Below are 24,104 nucleotides of genomic sequence, written 5' to 3' on the forward strand. Positions count from 1 at the left end.
GAATATTAATTGGAGAGGGGGGGTGCACTTGTACACGTGCAGTTTTGAAATGCTGAATTGACTTGGCCTGAGAACACAATGCAAAAGGATCTGGCAATTAAAACACCTTTGCACACGAGCTTCAGGAAGCAGAGTTCTTACCTATTTGCAATCTGCGCTCTTACTATGCTTGAAATAATTTTAAAATAAATACTTCACAGTAGCTAGAGAGAAAACAGAAGAACAATCTCCTTCAGCAAGGAGTGTGTGTGCTTTAATATGTATGAAAATATTTCTGCACAAAACCTGAATGTTGTGACAATGCACCTTCCATACCATAAACATGCAGCAAGTCAGAGGTGCCAGGGTCAGAAGTACCTGGAAACACTTTAAACCCTACCTTAAGTGAATAGGAGCAAGAATTAGGAAAAACTGCACAAATTAATAAAATTATGAAATATTCTAAACAAAGATGACAAAGACTTTCATCAGATTACCAATTTTTGCCTGAAATTGGATCTTTGGGATCTTTGTGACTTGGAAGAGGTTCTGTCAATGGTTCTTACTAAAGGCAAGGGGTGTCTTCAGCATTACACAACCCCCTGCCAGCAGAGAATTATGGATTAATTTTTTTCTATTTTCGCCCCAAGGTTCAAGAGAAAAGTCAATGGAATTTCCAGAACATCTTCTGCATTGTTCAAAAGTCCAGAGAAGCACAACTAAAATAATGAAGGGGCAGAGCAGGAGCCTTGTGAAAGGAGCCTAAAAATGGCAGGACTCCAGATGGGAGCTTGATCAATATTTACAAGATCCACAAGGATGGATAAACTGATATTAAAAGATTCTCTACAAGTCTCTAATGCAGTGGATAATGAAGAAATCTAAGGACAGGCTGTATATAACATTGATGCTCACACATTCTCCTGAGAGAGTCACAAGTAGGAGGAGATGCTGTCCAAAGAGACAATCACCGATGGGTTAAATTATTTTAACATTAAGAACATCCATAAAAGCTTCACTTTTTGCTTCTGCTATTGAAGGTGCAATACAGAATTCTGGAATGGTTTGGGTTGGAAGGGAGACCTTCAAGTTCATCTCATTTCAACTCCTGCCATGGGCAGGGACACCTTCTACAATCCCAGGTTGCTCCAAGCCCCATCCAGGGATGGAACATCCACAACCTCTCTGGGCAACCTGTGCCAAGGCCTCACCTCCCTCACAGGGAAGAATTTCTTCCTAATATCTAATCTAAACCTCCTGTCCTTCATGTTAAAGTGGCTCCCTCTCCTCCTGTCCCTCCAGGCCCTTGTCCCAAATCCCTCTCAGCTCTCTTGTAGCCCCTTCAGGCATTGGAAGGGGCTCCAAGGTCTCCCTGGAGCCTTTTCCTCTCCAGGCTGAACAACCCCAACTCTCCTGGTTTGTCTCCATAGCCAAGGTGCTCCAGCCCCATGATCGACTTAATGGTCTCTCCTGGACTTGTTCCAAAGGTCAGATATAACCCTTGGGGCTTCCAAAAAGTTCAGATGAAAATACAGATACACAGCTTTGGAAGGTTTTGCACAGACTACATTTATCAAGTCAATAGATGCCAGTGCAAAACAATGATGTCCATGCTTAGAAAAGCCTGAAATCAAGTCAGAAAACTAAAAGAAGTCAGAAAACTAAAAGAAAACTATTTTTATTATAGAACAGCTCAGAAAAATGAACAACCCTATGAAAAAAAGCCCATCTATGAACACATCCAAAAAGCCTACACTGAATATAGTCTGATCCTTTATAAGGGTTCACATAAGTATGTTTAAAAAAAAAACCAAACAAACAACCAAAACCGAAAAAAATTAAAGATATCCCATCACTCAGGCCTTATTTTTCAAGTTTCTGTGAAAAATATTTTCTTGCACACAGTTTAAGTTCCCATGTATAGTTTAACATCCAAAGATCATTAAAGGAATTTGTCTGGTTTCTCAGACATGCCTGTGTTAGGAGCTACAAAATTGATAAATGGTCATTTCTGAAGAGTGTATTTGTACAGAGGTTTGAGTTGATTTTTCAAAGGCAAGCAAGTTGTCACCAGAGGCTGCTTCACCAACTTAATAATTTCTCCTTGCTGCTGCCAAAGCTGCAGAATTTGCCACCCCTTTCCTCCCTGCCAAGCATTTCCTCATCCACTCTCCCCAACCATGGAGCCCTTGCTTCCCTCTGAGCCCTACTGCTTAAATGATTTTTGAGTTGCTTTTACACATTAAGACAGAATAAATCAGTCTGGCCTTATTTTTTTCTGGTTTTGGTGGGGGTTTAGTTTTTCTTGGGGTTCACAGTCTAAAACTGACACTCTAAGCCTCTGCTGCTAATCTATTCAATAACATTTACTGATTTTCAATACCTGGCGAAGAGAGAAGTGAAGATGAAAGGCAAAGGGGGACAGAGAACAAGTAGGAGATGAAGAAGAACTATTCCACTGAAATGAAGAAGACAAACATAATTAGGTGAAAAATACCAATATTATAAATTCAAGTGTAGTTTCCAACTTTTTCCTCTTTCTTCCTGTTCTGCGGGAACAGGATAAACAAGTAAGGTTTGTTTGCATGTGAGGAAGGCGATGAGCACCTGTAATTTGCACCAAAATCAACAAAGCAGCTGATCACTGACTATCACGGCACCATCCACAGCTCTCCCGCCAGGCACTGGAATTTTAAAGAGGTGACAGGAACTTTTAAGATGTAATGAGGTGCTTCTTTTCCATCAGAGACCAACTGAACACATGACAGAACAAGTAACTACAATGAAATGCAAAGGAAAAGGTTAATTTGAGATATGCCTGGCACAGCCAACAGCAGCATAAGCACAACTAACCTCTAATTATTTCCCATTATTTTGCAAATGTCAAAGTATGGTCTTTAAAGATGCTCAGCATTTGTCAGGAATATGATTTCATTACATTTTAATCAGCTGCCGAATATTTCACTTAGCAAGTGAGTTCCATGGCTGACAGGAATTCCACAAGAAAAGCTCACTTAAAACGCAGTTATGTTCTTCTGTCAAAGACACACCAGAGGAAAACCTGAGACATCAAGAGTTAATAGGATTTGCTCTGAAGAAATGAGCTGCAAATGATTTTCACACTCCAGAAGGAAATTAGTTTTCCCACTTTAAGAGGTGAACAGAAGAATACTTTGCTAATACAAAGAAGAGTACAGAGCCGCATACTTGATGAGACTTCATGGTTTACCCTACCCCTTTAGGCAAAATAAATAAATTTTTAAAAAGAAATAAATAAAGATCAAGCCCCTAAACTAACAGCCCCAAGCCACTATTTTCCACTTACAGCAATCCTACACATTTTAAAAGTTTTAAGAAAGACCAAATTCTGATTCATTAATGGGCAACACTAATTCCTTATTTAAGATGTCACTTAACAGCGACTGAAAACATCCCTGTTCCACCCTTCTTTGTGGAAAATGCATTTTTCACAGCAAGAAGCCGAGCTGCACAGCCTGTGACACAGAGCAGGAGCGAGACAGGCACAGAGGGGGTGAAGCTGAGAGAAAAATCCCCCCAGGAACAGACCCCGGCGGGTTTGGCAGCACAGCCCAGCCCATTTCCCCACTCACTGCAATGAGCCCCTGCCATGCTCAAGGTCAGAAACTCAGTTTATTTCAGAACTTCTTCGTCATATTTGAAGTTTCTGGGACCAACTCGAACTGTGGAAGCTTTTCTTGACACCAGTGCATGCTCATTTTATTTTTTTTTTTTTAACTAAACAACTCAAGATTCTTCATTGTTCTAATGAATCAAAAGAAACTCAGAGCATAAAGACTTTGGAGATGTAAACAACTAATACCAAAACTAAACACAACCCTGGTTCAGTCTTTATTTACATCACTTTTATGATATACAAGGTAATTTAAAAAAAATATCTCTTCTGCATCTTCCTTTGAATCACAATTCAGTCACAGCATTTAACAGGACAGGACTTGAAAAAAGTTAAATTATTTCCCTGATGTGTCTGCCTTCATTGTTAAGTTCTGTCACCTTCAATATCTGATGTTAAAAAACCCAACCTAAAATCAAGTTGTTGCCTTTAGAAACTGGATAAATGCCCAGAAAAAAAAAAAAAGCTAAATACTTTTTTTCCTCATTTTTCAGATGTAAGACATAAATTTTAAATTGGATTTGTTCTTTCAGAGTCTAATTTAAAGAAGACAATATACTGCTGTACAGCATATATTAAACATACAGATTGATCTCAATGCTTTAAAAGGCGCTTAGCAAAGATGTACACCAATATAAATTATTTAGAAAGAAATTATTTGAGATAGAATTTTTCAATTCTTATAGGGTATTTTAGAGGAAAGGCTTAAATTCCATGTTTGTTTGTTTCAGAGCAAGAAAATTAAGATTAAAAGGAGACAACAAATTAGGCTGGGAGTATGACTATAAACATGTTGTTTTGACAGAAAGCTCTGAGCTTATAAATCAAGTTATTATAACATTTATACAATCTTCTCTTATATGCTAAAGAAAACAGTTCACAGTGATAAAACAAACAGCACCTCTCTGGTCTGAAACGAAAGAGAAAAAAGAAAAAACACACAAAGTAATAATTAAGCAAAAAATAACAGTCCATCTAAAAATTTAGTGCCAAATTACACTGTACCATCAATGACAAAGAAAATACAGGCCAGAATTGACAAATCCACAACCTAAAGTGTTCCAGATCCACTTTTCTTCTTCAGTGGGGCCTTGATTCCCCAAAGCAACACCCACCCCTGTGGATTTCCAGCAGACTGGAGTACACAAGTGTGGTGGTGGTGAGTGCTGGAGTAGCTGAGTGCCCTGGATGAGGAAGGAGGAAGATTTCAGCACCTGAAAGGACCCAGCCCAATAAAATCTGCACCTGAAAGGACCCAGCTCTATAAAATCTGCCCAGTCAGTCACAAAGGACACATTTTATGAGCAGCTTTATTGCAGAGCAGGAGGTTGTCCTTGGGAGAAGAGAAGGGCACAGCTCAAGTCCCACTGCCTGATCTGAGATACTTTCCTAGCAGAGAAAAGAAATAAAGCTGCACATTTTAATTCCCATTTACAACAAAACTGGCAACATTCACAATGTGAGTGCAGACTGGATATACAGAGCAAGGAGAGCTCTAAAAAGAGAAGGAAAAATATTCAAGAATTTTGTGGTAATAACCTACAAAAAGTTATAGATTAACTATTATTTTGTACAATTATTGTAGGGCTGAAGCATCACGTGTACCACAGACAGCAACAAAACTGAAATTCATGATAATTCCCACATTAGGGAAAGGGAATGACTCTCACTTCCCAAAATGTAGCATTATTCCAAAAAATCACAACCTCTTGTTTATGTTCCTACCACTGAACAGGAAAATACGCACTGGATTGAGACATCAGTGACTGATTCATAAAATAAAATTATTATTCTTTGCAGACATAAAAAACTATTTTAAGTTGAGGTTTGGTGTCCTCCCTCTTAATTTTATGTCTCCAAATACTGTGTTCATACTAATCTTTCCTGAATTTCCCAATACTATGCTGAAAACACACAGAAGATTTGTGACTGCAAGTTTCAAACCTGTCCTCGTTTCTCATTCTTCTGAAGATGCACAAGCCTTTGCAACCACACAAGTAACCCGAGACACCTGGATTTAAAAATCCTTCAGCCAGTATTTCTGACCTCTGTGAACTCATAAATACAGACCCAAGTTTGATCCCATCTTACAGCCAGTTTCAAGTATGAGAGCTTTTCCTTATTTTGATGCTTTTTTCCTTGTTCCTGATATATTTATACCCAAATCCTCCCACTGTGGTTTATTTTACTTTGGCTTGGCTGTGATTTTAACATTAAAAAAAAAACAAACTAGAGATAAATCTGGATTAAACAGAAGTGACTGGTTGCCATTGCTTTTCTCTGCTGGATAAACATGAAGTGTGTTTTAACTTGCCTGGCTTTTCCTACAGGATGAAACAGGAATTGTGAACATGACCTTGCTGTGCATCCAGGAGCACCCAGGGTGTGCTTGTTCCTGATTGCAGATAATTCCCATTCCCATCTCCAACAGTCACTGCTCCCTCCCAGAACACACCAGACACAGAGAAAGGACAACAATTATCCCTTCAAATTTTAGGAAGGAACAATTTCAGAGATCCAGGCTGATTTCAGCATCAGCAATTAAGGATTTGGATAATTCTGAGTAGAAGACTACCTGAAGGAGGGTTTATCACAGAAATGATTTGGCAGCCACAGCCACAGCAAGTGCTCCTGACAACACCTTGGTTTTCATCAGTGTGGGAGATTACTTAAACTGCCCAAATGTAGAGCTGGGAAGAGAAGTGAGATGTGGCAGGTAAGAACATTATTCTAAAAGCATTTTTATTGCACCCCTAGACTGACAAAAGACACTTAAATTATATTTAGATGTGCAAGTTTGGTACTTTGAACATGAAGTCCAACACTACTGGTCAATACAGACCACACAGCTTGTTCCAGAAGAACTAAATTAATGCAATCAAAACCAGCAAAAAGTTTATTCAGTATCACATAAAACCAGAACCTATACAAACACCAAAATTACTCTGGAAAGAAGAAAAATAATGGATGTTTTTCTGCCAAAAGACCTGATGATGCCTTTTATTCATATATTCAGTTTTTATATCCTGTATCTATAAAACAGTCTGTAATATATTTTATATTAGATAGTCTATGAAATATTATGTGTATGCATTTAAGAAATATAAAAGCAAAAGATTGAAGGGACAAATCTTTCATTTCAGGGACAGGAACAAGGAAGAAATTCTCTAGTGTGAGGGTGGTGAGGCCCTGGCACAGATTTCCCAGAGCAGCTGTGGCTGCCCATCCCTGGAAGGGTTCATGGTCAGTTTGGATGGGGCTTGGAGCAACCTGGGACAGTGGAAGGTGCCCCTGCCCATGGCTGAGGGGGTTGGAGTGAAACGATCTTGGAGATTCCTTCCAACCCAAACTATTCTGAGGTTCTACAGCATCCTCCCAACTCTGTCTAAGAACACCACAGGCACTAAGTCCTCACAATTACAACCAGAACAAAGTCCCCCTAATTTTAGTTTCAGAAGCACATGCAGGAAAGCCCACCTTCTGCTGAAGCTGGTTAGCTGATAAAACCTTAACTCACTGCCCTGACAGGCACCATCCCTACGTGCCCACCCCACTTCCATGCCAGAGGACACTGACTGGAACAGCTCAGGGTGTAAATCTTAATTTCTTTGCCGCTCTCATGATAAACATGACACAGGAATCAGCCCTGAACTGGGAACAGATACACAGCTCCTGTCACCCTTTCCCTCTGGGAAGGGGCTGGGATGGATATCTGCAGCATCCACATGCTCCTATTTGACAGGTACAGCTCTACAGAACCATAAATCAGAGACCTTTTAATTCTGCCAGCATGAGTCAGGACTGCTGCAATCAAACACCTGAATGGACAAAAAGCTGCTGTTCATGTACCTGGCAATGCAATTTGTTGCATAGGAATCATTTGTTAGGATCAAATTGACAAGGCTGCTCGACTCCAAAGTACCTTTGTTGCAATTCTTCATATTATCTTGACCAACCATCATGACACAGGCTGAGACAAAACCCCCTTTGAGCTGAACACACTGAGATTCCAGGAACATGATTCCTACTATCTCCCCATACCAGCAAGAACAGATCATTGCTGAGTTGCAAACATATTAGCAGAAAAGTTGTGAGAAGTTTCAATCCTATTGCCCCTTATCTTCCAAAATCAGCAAAGAAGCTACAGACCACACCCAGCTCCTTCCCAGAAATAAAGATGTAACAGGACTGCAGACCATTACTCACCCTGCAATCACTTATGATGAAAATGTTCCTTGCTCCTATGACCTCTAGATGGATGTTAAAGGAGAAAACTCAAATGGTATGGGAATCTATTACAAAATACTGGCAATTCAGTGAATAATTTTACTTTATTGAGAGGCATGGTTCAAGTGAGGAAAGTCTGGTTTTACTTTTAGTTCTACATGAAGTAAAAAGTTCAGCTTTGGGTCTCAAAATGCCACTGTTGAGTTCATTACCCTCATCCCCTGCTGATGTGATGCTGCACAAGACATCACTCAGGTGATGAAGAAGAGCTCAGGTGCTGTGAGCTGCTGTCCCAAGGCACAGCAGAACTGAAGCACACACTGGTTTTACTCCTGTATTTACTCAAGATGAGGAGACTCAGGCCATGGAAAAAGCTGTTTCTCCTTAGACATTTCCCTGGTAAATCAAGGGACAACACTTGATTAGCAGATTCCAATTTAAATAGGAAGCACAAACCCCCAGTGCTTGCTGTTATGGATCTGAAATCACTGGCAGGAGAAACACTACAGAAAGCAGTGACAGTGCTTGGGGAGAGGATTAACCAATCTCCCTTCTGATAAAGTAACAAACCTTGGTTATCAAATCAATACATGGGAAAGGGGAGTTTGTTTACAGGTTATTTTCAATAAAATGACTCAGCAGGACTGAATACACACAGAAATGCTTTTCTTACTATCTCTGCTACGCTACATTAAATATCAGAAGAGGACAACCCCACCCTCTTTCCATATGCCAATAAATCCATGCTGGGCAACCACCAGTGACCTCCACACCTCAATCACCTCCAGAGCTCAGCAAGCCCTGTCCTTGCAAACCCAGCAGGGAAAGCTGGCACTGGCAGCTCTCAACGTGGATTCAACAGGAGATACTGCAGGGATCTCATTGCTTTAGCACCATGATGAAATCTTCATGAATGATACAATATTTCTGTAACTCCTATAATCAAATACTCCTATGATGTCCTGTACTTAAGCTTCTTTTATATAGTATTTAACAAAGATATTTCCTTATGTCTGGCTTTTGGCTGTTGTGCTGGGTTATAGAATTCAGCAGCTTGTACAGGTTTCCCTATATATTGTTATAGTGTATATTAATCTATAAAGTCTCCAGTTTTTAATAATTCCATGAACAAATCCATATCAGGTCATGAATTTAGGAATACTAGTGAGGGGTTTTTTCCACACAATTAATGAAAAGTACATCATCTTTGCTGGCATATCAACATTTTTACAAAACATGACTTTGCAACTGTTCAATTTCAGCAGCACTACATCAAGTGAAGAGTTGAGACAACCTAAAACATTTCTTACAAATACAACACCAGTCACAAAAGCTCATTTCAGTACCACAGTCCCACCAAAAAAAGCTTCCAAAAGAGACACTGCCCAATTAAATGCATTTGCTAAGAACACAAAAACAGGTAAGAGATCATCTTTGGCACCTAATGTTGAAATACAGCAAGTCTTGCCAGGTTAACTGGGCAAATCAAATTATGCACATGTCTGTAGATGTGTTTTACATACAGAAAATAAATATACACAAACATATAATGGGACTTGTGATAAAGAAATTTCAAATATAAACTGCATAAGAAAGCAATTAGGGTGATAAACTCCTGGTTAACTTTTCTGCTTAATGCATCATTTCCAACAATGAAACATTCACTTGGGTTCCAACTTCCACACTTCCCAGTTACACTTGTTTTCCAATGCTTCTTTAAAAGGATCTTTCAAACATTTTGTTTTCCTTATTGAAGTTTTAGGTTTTTTCCAGGCAGCTCAGAATTTAATTCCAAGCTGCTTCACTGGCTCATTACCAGGTGCTACAATTGATAAGATCACACATCTCCATTACCCAGGGAACAGCAAATGCTCCCCCAGCCCTTTAAAACAATCACTTTCCTTTCTTGTAAGAATATCTCCAGCTCCATCTTCCATTCCAGCCGTCTTTGAATGGAACAATCACCCCAGTGGGAAGGCAGCAGACTCCCTGAGCTGCACAGTTCTGTATTTTCAAGAATATTGAGCTACCACACGTTGTGCTGTAACACTGGAAGGGAACTCCCCTTGCTTTTCCAGATTATTTTCCACCTTTAAATATATCCAGGCGTATCAGGAATATGATACTCTGAGCAATCCAGTCTAGTGGAAGGTGCCACGGGCAGGGGAGCTGAAACTAGACAGATATTTAAGGTCCCTACCAGCCCAAAGCATTCTGTGCTTCTATGAACTTTTTGCCTTTAAAATTTAGTGGTTTGATGAGATTAACATTATTTTTCTTCTTTCTACAAAAACCTCCCCAAAAAACAGGAATCGAAGAGATGCTTTACATGGTTTTCAAGTCTCATAGCTCAAGAAGCTACAAAGTTATCACTAAGTTTAACAAAAGTTTAGGCAACTTTACCATTCAGAAGGAAATGGCCAATGTCGCCCATGTGGTTAGCCAACAACAGACTGACAAATGACAGACCAGACTTTTCCCAGTTGTTTTCCCCGCAGACACCACGGGAAAAGCACCAAATGTCACTCCTAAACTACACCTATAGAGCAAAGAAAAATGCAAGAGCAGGTGCTTCCCTCCAGTCACTTCAGCTGAAGCTCACTGAGAAGATGTAGCAGAACAATCATACAAACAGAAAAGCTTTTTTTTCCTTTCTACACACAAGAACAATTATATTTCTATGTTAGATATACAATGTCTATGGCAAAGAAGCAGGATATCTTTCTTTAGAGATTATTTACCTGCCTACAGCCTTCATAGCAACTTCCCTTACTCCATTTTCTATGACTGTGTCCTTCTTAGTGATCACCTATCACATAAAAACCTAAGGGCCCGTTGGACTGAATGTTATCACTCTGTCAGCAAAACAGCAGAGATTTATGACATGGAGATGAAGGAGAACCAGCTCTGACCTCCTCTCTTATGCATCCAACTGCCTTGCTTACATTCAACACATGACCAGCAGGTCCCATCTGAGCACACCCCTCAATCAGCAGCGCTCCCCAAAAAACAAACCCACAACACTGCACTTGGAACTGCTTCTCTCTTTAGAAAAAGATTGCAACATCTGCAATAGGGCAAAACTCCTTCCCAGCAGATTAAATACACTTCACAACACAGGTTAAAATTTTTAATATTTCTTTTAGTCAAGAGCAGGTTTTTGACTGAATTTGGCTCAATTATTTTAAGCCAGTATAGATTTTCCATGTTAGTTTGAATGGCTGAGTTCAAGGACTGTGGTCACCCTGCAGTAACAACTCACATGGCACACACTGAATTACATCAATTAATTGTTCATAAATGACTAAACAGAGCATTTCTGGAAGATATTCAAGCAACTTCCTCCTCCTTGGGGTGGATAATTCACAGACCTATAGCAGAGCTGCCCAGCTACCCTTGGCTGTCACGTTTACACTGATTTCACCCAGTTATTGTGTAAGGTTAAAATTCACAGGGAACACAAAAAAAAAGTTACCAGCAAAAGTAGCTAGGTTGAAGTGTAATACATTATACTATTAATGATTTTAACAAATTTCAGAGATGTTAGTGAAAAGTCTTTAATGATCCATGATCACTTTCTATTCTGCTGTTAAAAGCAGAAAGGAAACAGTCCTGGATGATAGCAGCACAAAGTTTCAGCACTTAGCTGGGAAAGGAGTGGTGACTGCTCAGGGATGAGACAGGCACTTCAGCATCCCTGAAGTTGTAACTGAGCTTAAGGATGATCAGTCCACAAGACCTGACATTTAAAGTTTCAAATTACTTAATGAGAGGGAGGAAGCAGCCAAAAATGTCTTACTGCTATCCTGATAAAGAAATACAGACTTACTGAGAAGAAATATGCCAGCAACAAAGTACACACTTTTTCTTCATTCATCCACCAGAATACCCTCAAATCCAGAGTGTGCAGATCCAGACTAAATTATTCAATTCAGTAACACTACTTAGATTAGATTTAGATGTGGAGAGGAGGCAAAAAGCAACAACACAGATTCACACAAGTACTTTCTAAAGCAAGCAAACATCGTTTTCTCTGTAGCAGCCCTACAGACAGAGGCACAGAATTGACTGCAATTAGGTCATCCCACGCTATCGCTAAGAAGATTTGACGATTTCAGATTTAAGAACGCTAAAAAAAAGTGGAACCTCTGTATGAACACAGACTCACTGAAATATTTCAAAGCCTTTTCAAAGAACAAACATTTGCTGAGATCACACCTGGTGCAATGAAAGCTCAATCTGTCCCATTCAAAAGAGAACAGAGCGCTTAGAAAGTTATGGATAAAACATAAATCATACATACATCAAGATCCCATTTTAAGACATTATAAAATACTTTAAAAGTTTTATCAGTTTTTGCTACAGGTAACCTGACACTTTACCAGAAAAACCAAAGAGGCAGAATAAAGACATCAGAACTAAATGGTTCTCTCATTAATATATTACCTTTCTTGGACTGCAGATATCTCAGAGCCCTTATCAAAGTAGGCCAGATCCGTCTCATTTCCCTAAGGTTAAGCCGGTGAACAGTACACAAAGTAATCATCCACTAAGGCATGGCCACCGTTCAATGACAAATATAGCTCAAGTTATTTCTCATCTGTCCTATTTTTTGGGAGGCTGTGATGAAGCTTTTTCTAGAAACCATCACAACTGGCAGCTGTAAAGATCCTGGTGCCTTTGTCCTCTTATGTAACCCCTGGTGTTCCCCTTCTCCCCCACCAGGAATAACAAGAGATTACAGGGCCGCTCTCCAGATTTGGGGCAGAGGGGATGGACAAGCAATCTTCCCTGAAGTCATGTTCTGAGAACACAGGCGACCAGAGGAAGAGGTGGGATCATTTTTCATTCATTTCAGTAGCTGGAATGGGTGGGGGGGAATCAATACCTTTTATCATGGCCCAATGCAGCCATCCCCAGCCCTGCTGGGGCATCCTCTGGGACTGGAGTAGGGGGGAGAAATTGATACCTCAGTACTAAGCAGCCTGAACAGCAGATGGCAAAAGCTTGCTTTTGCTTTCAGAACATTCTTCTTCTCTACTTTAAAAAGTTACTTTCTGGGAGGTACCTTCATCCTGACCCTCACAGCAGTCCAAGGAGAGGAATCCCAATTTCATCTAATACTTCTGTTACCCAATTTATGACACAGAGATCTGGCATTGTTGTTACCCCCTTCGCGGTAAACAAGTTTTACTAAGAGCAAAGGACACTCTGTATTAGCTTTGTTTCCAGCTACCGGTACTCATTGTTTACTAAATATTATTCCCTTGTGAGCTGACAGGTTCTGCACTTCATGAAACCAGGGTGTGGTGTTCCACTTCTCCCATTTCTAAGTCGATTCTACTCTATGTAGTATAATATGCGAATGTGTGACATATTATCAGTTTAGCCTGAATATTTCTGAAAGGTGCAGAAAGCAGGCAAGATAAAGTGTTACATGCTTTTTCTTGTGCCCTCCTAATTACTAGACAATAAAAACTGTAAATAAATTTAATTTTTTTTTTCAAACAACTAATCAGCAGCTATGCCTATCGAATCCTTAGTTAGATACGTCTGCCCCGTACTTCCGAAGTAACTGGCTGTCCGTGATCCAAGATTACGGTGACGCAATACTTCACTGCCAGTTTCTCTTCCAAAAAAGAAAGTACACTGAAGTGAAAGCAAGCACGAGGAAGGTTATGCTTACAATCAGCAACATTCAACTTTTTACAGTTGTTTTCCATCTAAGGAAGATTTGATTCTTTACTGTAAAGTCACATCCACAACTCCAGTATACAAGTAACGTCCAGATGATAATACGGTAAATATAAAAGTCTTGGGGTGCAAATTAAGATTATCACGTGAATGACTTTCCCATGTCCATCTAACTATTGTTAAGCCTCAATTTCAAGTCCAACCGTCTCATTGTAATAAATTCATGCTCTGTGCCTACTTATGGTCTCCGTTTGGGGGTGGGTAATAGGGGTGGCAAATTCAGAGACATCAAGTAAAAACATGTGAGTCTTTTGCTCCCTACGATCAGGATCAGACACTTAAAAACTACTTCTTCTAAAAGGTGAGTGAAAGCAGGATCACCCTCGCAGCGGCTTCAAACATACAAAGATCACAAACAAAGCCGTCAGATCCTCACATCAGTACAAGTACAAACCAAACAGCTCAAGCGCTCTTTTCATTTCAAATCATTCTTAAAGGCAGAGGGAGAAAAAAAAAAAAAACCCTACAAAACCCGAAGCATCCCAGCTGTCAGGTGAAGCAGCTCCTGCAGAGGGGCAGCTCCGCACTGCAAGCGCATGACCAGAATACTTATTTTCTAGCTTGGCTTTGAGAAGGAAAAAACCATAGAACCACAGGTGGTAAAACGTTAAATTAAGAGGGAGAGAGAAATGCATACAGATATATACATATATATAGACACACACATTTATATATAGATAAAAGGTCGGAGTACCTTTAGCCCAGCACATGGGGAAAGGGCTGCAGCCGCTTTTCTCCATGCAGCCCGCACCTGCCCGCCTCGGGGGCTGCTGCCCGGCCACCTCCAGCAGCCACATACACGGAGCGCGCTCGATGCCGGCCAGCTCCGGCACACAATGTCCCGATTCAGCGCTCCGGGCTCCTGCGGGGGGAGGCTGGAGCCGCCTGGCCGTGCCGGATCCCGGGCAGAGGAGGGAGCCCCGGCCCTCCCCGGGGCGGTCCGCCTTCACCTGGCCGCGGGGGGAGCGCGGTGCCCCGGCCCGCCCGGGGCTCCAGCGCGCTGCGCTGAGGGGAGGCCGCGCCGCTGCCTCATCTCCCCCCGCCCCGGAGCATCATCCACCTCCTCGTCCTTCTCCTCCTCGCCGGGAGCGGTGCCGAGGCGGAGTGAGCCCTGCGGAGGAGGGCGGGCAGGGGCGGGAGGCGATTACCCGGCTGCCATTAATATGCTAATCCCCGTCTGCTGCCCGCGCCCGGCCGGCTCCGGTTCACCCTGTGCGCCGAGGCAGAGCGCTGGAAACGCCGCCCGGCCCGGCTGCGGACCGGCCTCGCTTCACCGCCGCTGCTGTTCCTGGTCCCGCACCGCCCCTCCCCTGCCGCACCCGCGTTCTGCCACCGCTTTTACACATTTGCTGTGTCCGCTTACCGACACCAGGCATCCTAAAAGCATAACTTGGCTCCAAGCGCACAGAACTTCCCTAAAAGCGCTGGAGAACTTCCCCAAACTTCAGCAGGAATCGGGGTCACACTCTCCATCAGCACTTGCCTCACTCCACGAGATTATGGATGGAAGAAGCCTGGCAGTGCTGCTTGGCCCTAAAGAATGAATATTGCAGCCCACGCCAGTCCTTAGTGCCACAGCCAGCCCCCTCTAAACCCTTTATTGATTTCTCATCAGAAGGCAAAGGTCACCTCAAACATTCACCCCAGATGGTGAACGGCCTTTGTTTCTTCCTAACTTTGTAGCACCTAACACCAAAACTGCTTAAAATAGTTTTCTTTTCAAATGGTGAGTATAAATACTGCAGAAGCCAATGTTTATAATAATCACACAACCAGGCACAATGTGTGTATAGAAATAAAGCAAATAACCATTTTACAGCAAAGTACTTCACAAAAATTATAAATAACTGTTTCAGCTAGAACACCTATTAAAATCAACAGGAACAAGATTCACACTTCTCATTAAAGCTCTTTATATATTCCACGGTAATCTCTTCTCACTCCCAGCCCTCAGCAGTAAGGCGTGAGGCTTATCCAAGACTAGAACCAAAAGGGAATTAATCTAAAGCCAGCAGCCTTCAACTTAACCTATCTGCCTACTTGTAGCAGCATGCACTGGGCTACAGCATATGTTTAATTACCATTCTTTACTGCCATCTCATTTCTCAATATACGACTGGCCTTGCAGAATTAGTGGTGGATGTCAAAATTCTTGATAAAAAAAAAAAAAAGAAGAAGAAAGGAAGCAGTAACTGCATTTAACTGTTGTCTGCTTCTCTATTTAAACGAGAAAAAATATTCTGTGGTAAAAAAAAAAAAAAAAGAGAGAGGGAGATTAGGCCACAAGCAGGCCCATCAGATGTTCTGCATCACTGCTCAGACACAAAGCTCTTTCTGGGGCTGAAGAAAGCCAAAGGGAACTGAAGACATGCCTGGGTGCCTTCCTCCCCCCACCACAAAGTTTTCCAAACCCCTCAGTGCTACACACACAGACAAACACTTCTGGTGACAAGGTCGATTATATTTACCTTCAGTAATAAAGCAAAACACGCTACAGTAAATATTTAAAGCCCCAATTATTGTAGTTGTGTGGGTACAGAAGGGGCACAGACAGGCTCAGTGCCCCTCTGGTTCATGCTGGCAGGGCAGGAAATCTGCTTTTACACATCCAGCTCTGCCATGGGCTCCCTTGGTGACCTTGAGCAAGTCAGACTTGTTTCCTTCAAAAAAGGAAACTGCAGATACTTCTTCAGTTTTCCTTAAATTGGTTTGATCTGTGCTCTAGGGTGTAAAATATATTTTTAAAAATGTGTTTCTTCCATGAAAAGAAAATGCTTTCCAGAAAAGCAGATAAAAAAAATACCAAGAAGTAAAAAGGGGAAGGTCTAATTTAAAATTTATTTATGAAAACAAAACCCTTTAAATATCAACTCGTAAGTGCATGACCAAGGACAGTTTTAATAAACAGAATGTGTGGACTCTGTATTCTTTACACTTTTAACAGATGAGGCTAATACAGATTATCAATCCAAGTGTCAAGAGATACTGCCTGCTCATATAATACCAGTATTATATTCATTCTTCTCAAGGACATAAATTCTTGGTTTTGTATTAAACTACAAAATGAAGGTGAAAACTAAGTACTTCATAACATGACAGTTTTTTAAATTCAATTTTAGAAGCTGTCCAACATTTTACACCCGGAATATGTATTTTTTCACTTAAACCAAGTGCTTCCTTGATGCTTTTTAAAAAATACTTAATATCTATTTGTTATTATAAGAAGTACACAGTGAACATATGCTCATCTCTTCTTTCAAATAACACGATAATCTTTTTCTGCACAAAAAAAAAAAAAAAAGCCAAAAGCATAAAATTTATGTTATGGAGATGTTCAGAAACCCCAAAATTCCAAGTTGCAGGGAGGAAGCAGACAAGGCACAAAGTTAGAAAACAAACCTGAGAAGTTAAATACATCTCCAGTACACAGAGTATACTGAGTATTTACAACATTTTATAAATACTGCTCCTCAAGGAGGTATCTGAGCAGCATTTATGTAAAGTAATCTGTTTTAAGTAATGCCAATCAGATTAGAGCATTTACTGAGGTAAGAAACATCTGTCCGAAATTAGGGCTGTGAACAGGAGCGTTGGTTCTTGTTGTGCAAGATGCATTTGCTGACACACACTCATAGTATGTGTGTAGCAGTCTCTGTGTTAGCAAGGATGATAACAGCTATCAAAGAAAAACCTAAAAACGTATTTCTACAAAAAGGAGAATTCATAAGTTTTTACTAAGAATATGCAGAAGCATGGACCATTTTCCTTAGCACACATTCTAACCAGGAAAAAAGCTCAGACTACCCGAATAACAACAGACAGGCAGGGTCAGCTAGGAAATGGCATTCTGCCCCAAGGAAATTCAAGTTAAGACTTTTCTGCTATGACTATGACCTTGGTTGCTCAATTTCAGCTTGCTTTTAAAGAGTACTGATTATCAGCACCAGCTTTTGGAAAGCAAGAGGGGAAGAAAAAAATCAGAAGCATTTTTGAAAATTGTATCAAGGCATTAAGTTTTTAAAATTTTCGTTGTGGTGCTGAGCCTGTCTCCTATTGATGTCACCTTCAAAAATCAAAAAGCTCTGGGGAACAAAGGGTTAAACAGCAGGGTTTTGGGGTTTTTTACAATTGTGACACATATAAAAGGTTGTCTGATTTTTTCCACTCAAGCTTATCCAAACAAAAACAAAGATCAGGCCCATCAGACAAACTGGCAAACCTTGGCTTTCCCCATGGTCATGTCCAGAGCTGGAGCTCCTGGGGGTGTCCCAGAGATCTCATCAGCACAGAACTGACCCCAGCTTCTCCCTCAGTAAATGCCATCTTCAGGAACTCTCTGCTATTCAACTTTTTTTTTTCCACATTTAATATGTTTATTAATCAAATTTTGATCAAACTGGCTGGCAAGTTGGAGCATTGTTAGGAAGGGGACCAGGACAGATCCAAACAGGGAATTCTTGTCCAAGTTCCACTCTGCTGAGAAATCAAACTGAACTCAGGGTTTGGAAACTGTGATGAAAACAGACAGATTGGTACTGGGGTAGTGCTGGAGAGCAGAACAGAAATTTGCTTTTCAGCTCCTCTCCTGCAACACCTCAGCCACCAGATGAACAGAACAGCAACAGAGATCTCCTCCAAGGGAGAAAAGAGCAGCACATTCACGTGTTAGAACAAAAGCAAAGAGCCACAGCCCAGAGCACAGCCATGACATCAGCACTGGGGCTGGAGGCACCTCTGCTCTGGAGACAGGAGAGAGTGGGGAATGTTCAGCCTGGAGAAGGCTCCAGAGAGACCTTGGAGCCCCTTCCAGTCCCTGCAGAGGGACTTCTGACAAGGGCACATGGTGATAGGACAAGGAAGAATGGCTTTGAACTGAAAGAATATGTGTTTAAATTAATTATTAGGAAGATATTCTTCACTATGAGGATGGTGAGACACATCCAGAGAAATCTTGGATGCCCCATCCCTGGAAGTGCTCAAGGCCAGGCTGGATGGAGCTTTGAGCAACCTGGTCTGGTATAAGGTGACAGTGGCCATAACAGGGGGTGAGGAGTAGATGATCTTGAAGGTCCCGCCGAACCTGAACTGTTCTCTGATGAGGATGGAGATGCTTATTATTATTATTTTGGATTTAATAATTCACAGTCTTAACTACTTCATGGGCTACTGTTTATCACTCTAGTAATTTCTAGAAGCTGAAGAACAAAGGCAATGTTTTGAAGGAGATCTGCAAATTCCTGTAGGAGATGGAAGAAGAGTTCATTGCATTCATCTAGCTGATAAAGAAAGTTGTCAAACAAAATTTACCCTCAGAACAAGTGCAGGATTTTTTTGGTAAAGCCACAAATGCTTTCTACCATGACAACTGCAGCCCACAAAGCTGAGAGTGGCTGATGAATGTTCTAAAAATTAAAACATGTTTATTGATCAAGTGACAGTCTTCTGCATCTGAATTAATTTGCTTTTCCTTGTTAGTATCCAGAATTCCCCAAACATGCTGTCCAGACACTCTAACTGCACTGTAATCTTCATTCATCCTCATTCCCTCAAGTTAGTTCTTTGTGTGAGTTTTTTCTAAATATTCTAATTATTCTTTGGGTGTATGCATTATTTAAAAGTGGAAAACATTATCTACCTAAGTTTCCTCTTAGCCAAAGTCAAACAAACATCATCTTTGTTCACAGGAACTACTGAAAAATGGTGCATGGTAATTATAAGAAATCCAAAATGACAACTCCTGACCTCTGCCTTACTCTAAACTCAGGCTTGCTAAGGCTGGTTTGGAAATCTGCCTTGGATTACCTGGTCTCTAAATCTGTCACCCTTGCCCCCAAGGAGCCCTTTCTGCTCCACTCACCCCTCCTCTGGCTCAGTTTCCTCCTGAACACCCTTTTCCAAAGGGCACAGAGGAGAACAAGGTGATGGGCTCCAGGACCTCCAAGAGTCTCTGCAGACTGAGAACCTCTGTCATCATTATCCTGCCACCAGAAATGGTCTTTCTTATTTAACTCTGAGCATCCTGACAGGCAGAACTGAAAGAAAAATGGTATTTTACTTTAAGTGTCAAAATCCAAGCCTGGTTTTTCAACAGAAATGATTCAGCACATCTGAGAGGCAGCATCACCTCCATGAATTCATTTTAGATTTTGCAATATGAGCAAACTCTAATTCCATGCTCCAGACTACATTAGGCCATTTTTCTCCTGAAGAAGAAAGATAGGGAGCACTCAGATAAACTCATTCTAGAATATAAACTGCTGAGGATCTCTGCTTAGGACATTTTTCTGGCAAAAAGTCAGTCCAATACTGAATTTATTGCTATATTTCTCCATTTGGTGAGCTTAATAGTAGAATAATCTTGGGTATTCCCAAAAAGTTCGGAGTTTTAAAACAAAACTTTGTGACCTTCTGAACCAAGATCACCTGTTAAGCTTTATGATCATCTGAGCTACATTTTATAATAGCAGTTGTCAGAATTCATTGGTTTTATTTTCAAATCTTAACCTATTGGCAGTAGTGAGGTGGGGAGCGGGACAGACCAGGGTGCTGGGAGGGAGCAGGAGGAATTCAGTGTTAATGAGGTTTCCCACACCTCCCCTGTCCAAGGAATCCTGTGATGCTGTGCAGCAGAGCAGGCAGCAGTGCAGCCTCCCAGCCTATGCTGTTAAGACAACAGATACTAAAAGGGACACTAAGTTAACTTTAATTTTATTATTCCATAAATAAAGACTGGCCATTTTTTAAGCCCATATGGGTTGTATTAGTTTTCAGGCATGAAAGTTGTAGCAGATTTCCCTGTGGGTGGACTAAGCTGCTCATCTTCTCCCACTTCCTTCCATTTACTTTTTGAAGACTTTACTGCATAGAGAAGGATAAAGTCATTGCCATGAAAGATGAAAAAGGTTTAAAATTACTCCTTCCTTAGGACACATTCAAAATCTCTGTTTCTTCTTGTTCTAGGCTATTTACAAAAAAATCCACACAACAAAGCCATTTCTATCCTCAGGACATCTTTGAGAAGTTCATTCACTATTCCATTGCTTAAAGCTAAAGTCTACTTCATGGACACCTGGAGAGAAGAGGTGAAAAAAAGAGAAAAAGTGAATCCTATACATGCCATTCCTTATTTTACTGCAAAATATAATTTGGTCTGTGACAGATTCACTGTGCTTATCAGTTTGCACTGCCTATCTTTAGCCTCCAGTATGGGGTGACTGGAGAAGGAGTCCATAGGCAACCCAAATGGTCACCAGAACCTTCCTTCACCTTACAAAACTTCCCTTTTTTATGGCAAAACTCTTCAATTTATGAGGCAAACACAGCAGAAGGTATCTGAAGGGGAAGGACCCAGCTCTTTGATGCTGTTTAAAGGAATTGCATGTTGTGAGGATTACTTTTGTTCAGTGGAGGGGATCCAGAAGTGGACCAATTGACCTTACAGATTCTTAAAATCCACCTTTATTATCCCAAAGGAAGCCTAGAAATAATTAGCTACATCTTCTAAGAGGGATCTAGGAAAATGAAGTTGCTTCTGGGTCAGCAAATCTCTTCAGTGTCTCCTATCTGCTGCTTTCTCTCTCATCTATCTAAGAAGCAATTAAACAAAGAAAGTAAGAGAGCTGTGCAGCCATGTAGGGTCAGTTATTTACCACAAATGGTGTCACCTGGACGTGTCTTTCCTCTTTCCTGTCCTGCTTCTCCTCCAGATGGCAAACACAAAGCTAAAACAACAGCTCATCAAACCCCTTTCAGCTGCAAACATCTTTTTAGGAAGAAGTTGAACCTGACTCCCAGTGTTACATAAAGCACAGATATAACATCAGTAACTCCTCAGACTCCCAAGCTACTAAATGCAATTACAAACTGAATAAAACAGTAATCCATGACCTCACAATAATGCAGTATTTTTCCATTTACGTATGAAAACACACTGGTCGAACAGTTCATATTTTATTTCTTAGTGAAGGATGAGCATAGCGTAAATCCCTTCTATATAAACAAACTCTTATAGGCTAAAACAAAGGGCTATTTAAGTTTAAAATTCCAGAGTCACAGAACAAATCAACAAGCCAATGCTGATGCCCTTCGAGTCTAAGAAAGCAGAAATTAAAAATTAATTTTTAATTCTTACAGAACATCTTTTTAAAGTTTTATAACACAAACATTAATGCTGCTCTATTACCAAGCAAATTCAGTGCCTGAGCTATCAAGCAAAGAAACACATATTTTAAAAAAATAAGAAAATATTGTTAATAGGCACAAATCCCCCTTTCCCTCTGTAATTAGCAAAATTTGGGATTGAAAAATTCCAAAAAATAGTTTGATGCTTTGTTTAGGAGAACCTCTAGTAGAGGCCAGGTGTAGCTGAGCCTCTAAGCCACAGAAAATTCAATTTCTATTCACTTTAATAAATCCCTCTTCCCATTTTGTACCAAGAAGGGATATTCACTTTTCAGGAACTTTCAGCTACATTGCTGCTTTGTGAGACCAGCAATAAACTTCTGAGGAACAGCTCCTCAGGCAGTCATTTTATGCTGCTACAGGGAATTAAAGGTCATCCTCAGCTAACACAAAATCTTTTATTCAATGCAAAATCCACCACCTTAAATAGCCTCATTTGCTCCTCCAATTACACAAGCCTGCACAGTTCTGCTGAACAAGTTCTGTTTACCTAGGAAAATGCCTGCAGAGTGGTGTCAAAGAGCTCAGAAACACAAGAACTTGTTGCTTCATTTTAAGAAAGGCTTCCAGGAGCTCAGCACCAAATGCAGCTGAAGTCATGGAGCTGTTACAGGATGGAGCAGCACCCAGAGTGTCAAAGGCAGCACACACCCACAAATCCCCTCTGTGCATCCTTTCAGAGCTGGGAATTGATGAGCAGACCAAACCTCTGCTCTGTAGCTCCAAACTCAGCTGAGCTTTAAGTGCAGTAATATTTACCCAGGGACTTGACAACTTCAGCTCAAAAGGCTTTGATGAAGCTGGAAACAGATGTGCAAGAATGCTGCTATAAAAATGAAAATAGGAAAGGCCAAGATGTACAAAACCAACTGATACAGCTGGGAAAGATGTCTAGGCACAGCCCTTCTTCAGATCTGAAGAAGGGATGTTAAATAAGTATCCTGTGTCTTCAGATGATAAACAAAAGATCAAAAAGCCAAAAAAACTCCTTTCTGATGGCAGCCTGAATGACCTACTTTAGCAAACATCACAGGGCCAGCACTGTCAGCATGTAACAGCATCTGACAGGGCCAAGAGCTCATCTCTTGCGCAGTTCTGAGCTGCAGAGCACAGCTCCCAAAAAACCTCTGGTACTGCTCTCCACAATCCCATTTGATGCATTTCAAGACTCAGCACTCAAGCTTTTAAGTGAACATGAGATCAGGACAAAGAAATATCAGAGCCTGCACAAACAGAGGAAAAATATAAACCTTGTCCTGCCTCACAGACAAGAAGAAAAGTCATAAACTTAAACTGGGTGTAGGAAAGTTCAAAGACCCTGAAATAAATGCCTAATAATAATTTTTAAATTGCAGAAGAAGATGTAAAACTGTCATTTTAATAGCTTAAATATCTTCAAGGAATGACTTAAGTCACATCTGCCTTGGGGTAGGACAGAATTCCTTCACACCTCAAGTTTTGAAGTCATTAGACAAAGCCTGATCACTGTCCTTAAAATTTCTACTTAATACTCTGCTTTTAGAAGTTCTATATAAAAATCTCAGTAATTATGTTAGTGATGTTTCCAGAAGCTCAGTGGTAGTCACTACCTCTAACACCTCACTGGGTTATTTGGCTTCCTCACCCTTCTCTATTGCAAAGCCCCAAGTTTCAATAACACCTTTCACTCCAGCTCTTGGAGGGCAAGGAGATGACCAGAGAACAGTCAGCAGGAATTTCAGTGCTGATCAATAAATTTTTTACTGGGACTAAAAATCTTGGTAGCAGTCTGACCTTTCCTCAGTACCATAAAATTCCCTAAGTTGGAAGGGACCCACAAGGATCATCAAGTCCAACTCCTGGCCCAGCACAGGAACCCAGACAATCCCACCACGTGCCTGAGAGAGTTGTCCAACACTCCCAGACTGTCAGGAGTGGTGCTGTGACCACTTCCCTGGGGAATCTGTTCCTTTTCCTAAAATCCAACCTAAACTTCCCCTGACACGGTTTCAGGCCATTCCCTCGGGTCCTGGTCACCACAGAGAAGTGACCTGTAGTGGAGATCAGAGATACTTGTTCAGCTGCTCTTCAAATCCATGAAAATTGGCTCCACTAAGACATCTGAAGACAATGTGAATCACAACATAAAGTCTATTAATCCTGGAAATACAGTTCCAGTATTTCTCTGTATTAAGCCTTTCACAAAAAGAGTTATGACAGATAATTCTCCCTGATTGTCATGGAAAAAAAAATCAAACCATGTGAAACCATTACAGTAAGTCATTTGAATGGACAATAACCAGAAACTTCAAAGATCTTCTTAAAGGAATAA

The 24,104-nt window shown here is 40.8% G+C and overlaps 1 protein-coding gene across 10 annotated transcripts in view; it reads right to left on the bottom strand.

Annotated features, from left to right (window-relative positions):
• The window catches only part of PTK2 (protein tyrosine kinase 2), a 187,168-nt gene that overhangs the window by 114,854 nt on the left and 48,210 nt on the right, over positions 1–24,104 (bottom strand). For 3 of the 10 annotated variants that reach the window (XM_058032463.1, XM_058032455.1, XM_058032420.1), the window contains exon 1: positions 14,307–14,510. The exons of 3 other annotated variants lie outside the window; for them this stretch is intronic. In XM_058032463.1, coding sequence (XP_057888446.1) covers positions 14,307–14,409 — 103 coding nt within the window. In that variant the 5' untranslated portion in view covers positions 14,410–14,510. Of the gene's footprint in view, positions 1–14,306; positions 14,515–24,104 lie in introns of those variants that run through there. 4 more of the 10 variants (XM_058032447.1, XM_058032438.1, XR_009115110.1 and 1 more) reach the window with 3 other exon arrangements.

The sequence above is a fragment of the Melospiza georgiana genome, chromosome 1 (assembly GCF_028018845.1).
Source record: "Melospiza georgiana isolate bMelGeo1 chromosome 1, bMelGeo1.pri, whole genome shotgun sequence".
Lineage (NCBI taxonomy): Eukaryota > Metazoa > Chordata > Aves > Passeriformes > Passerellidae > Melospiza > Melospiza georgiana.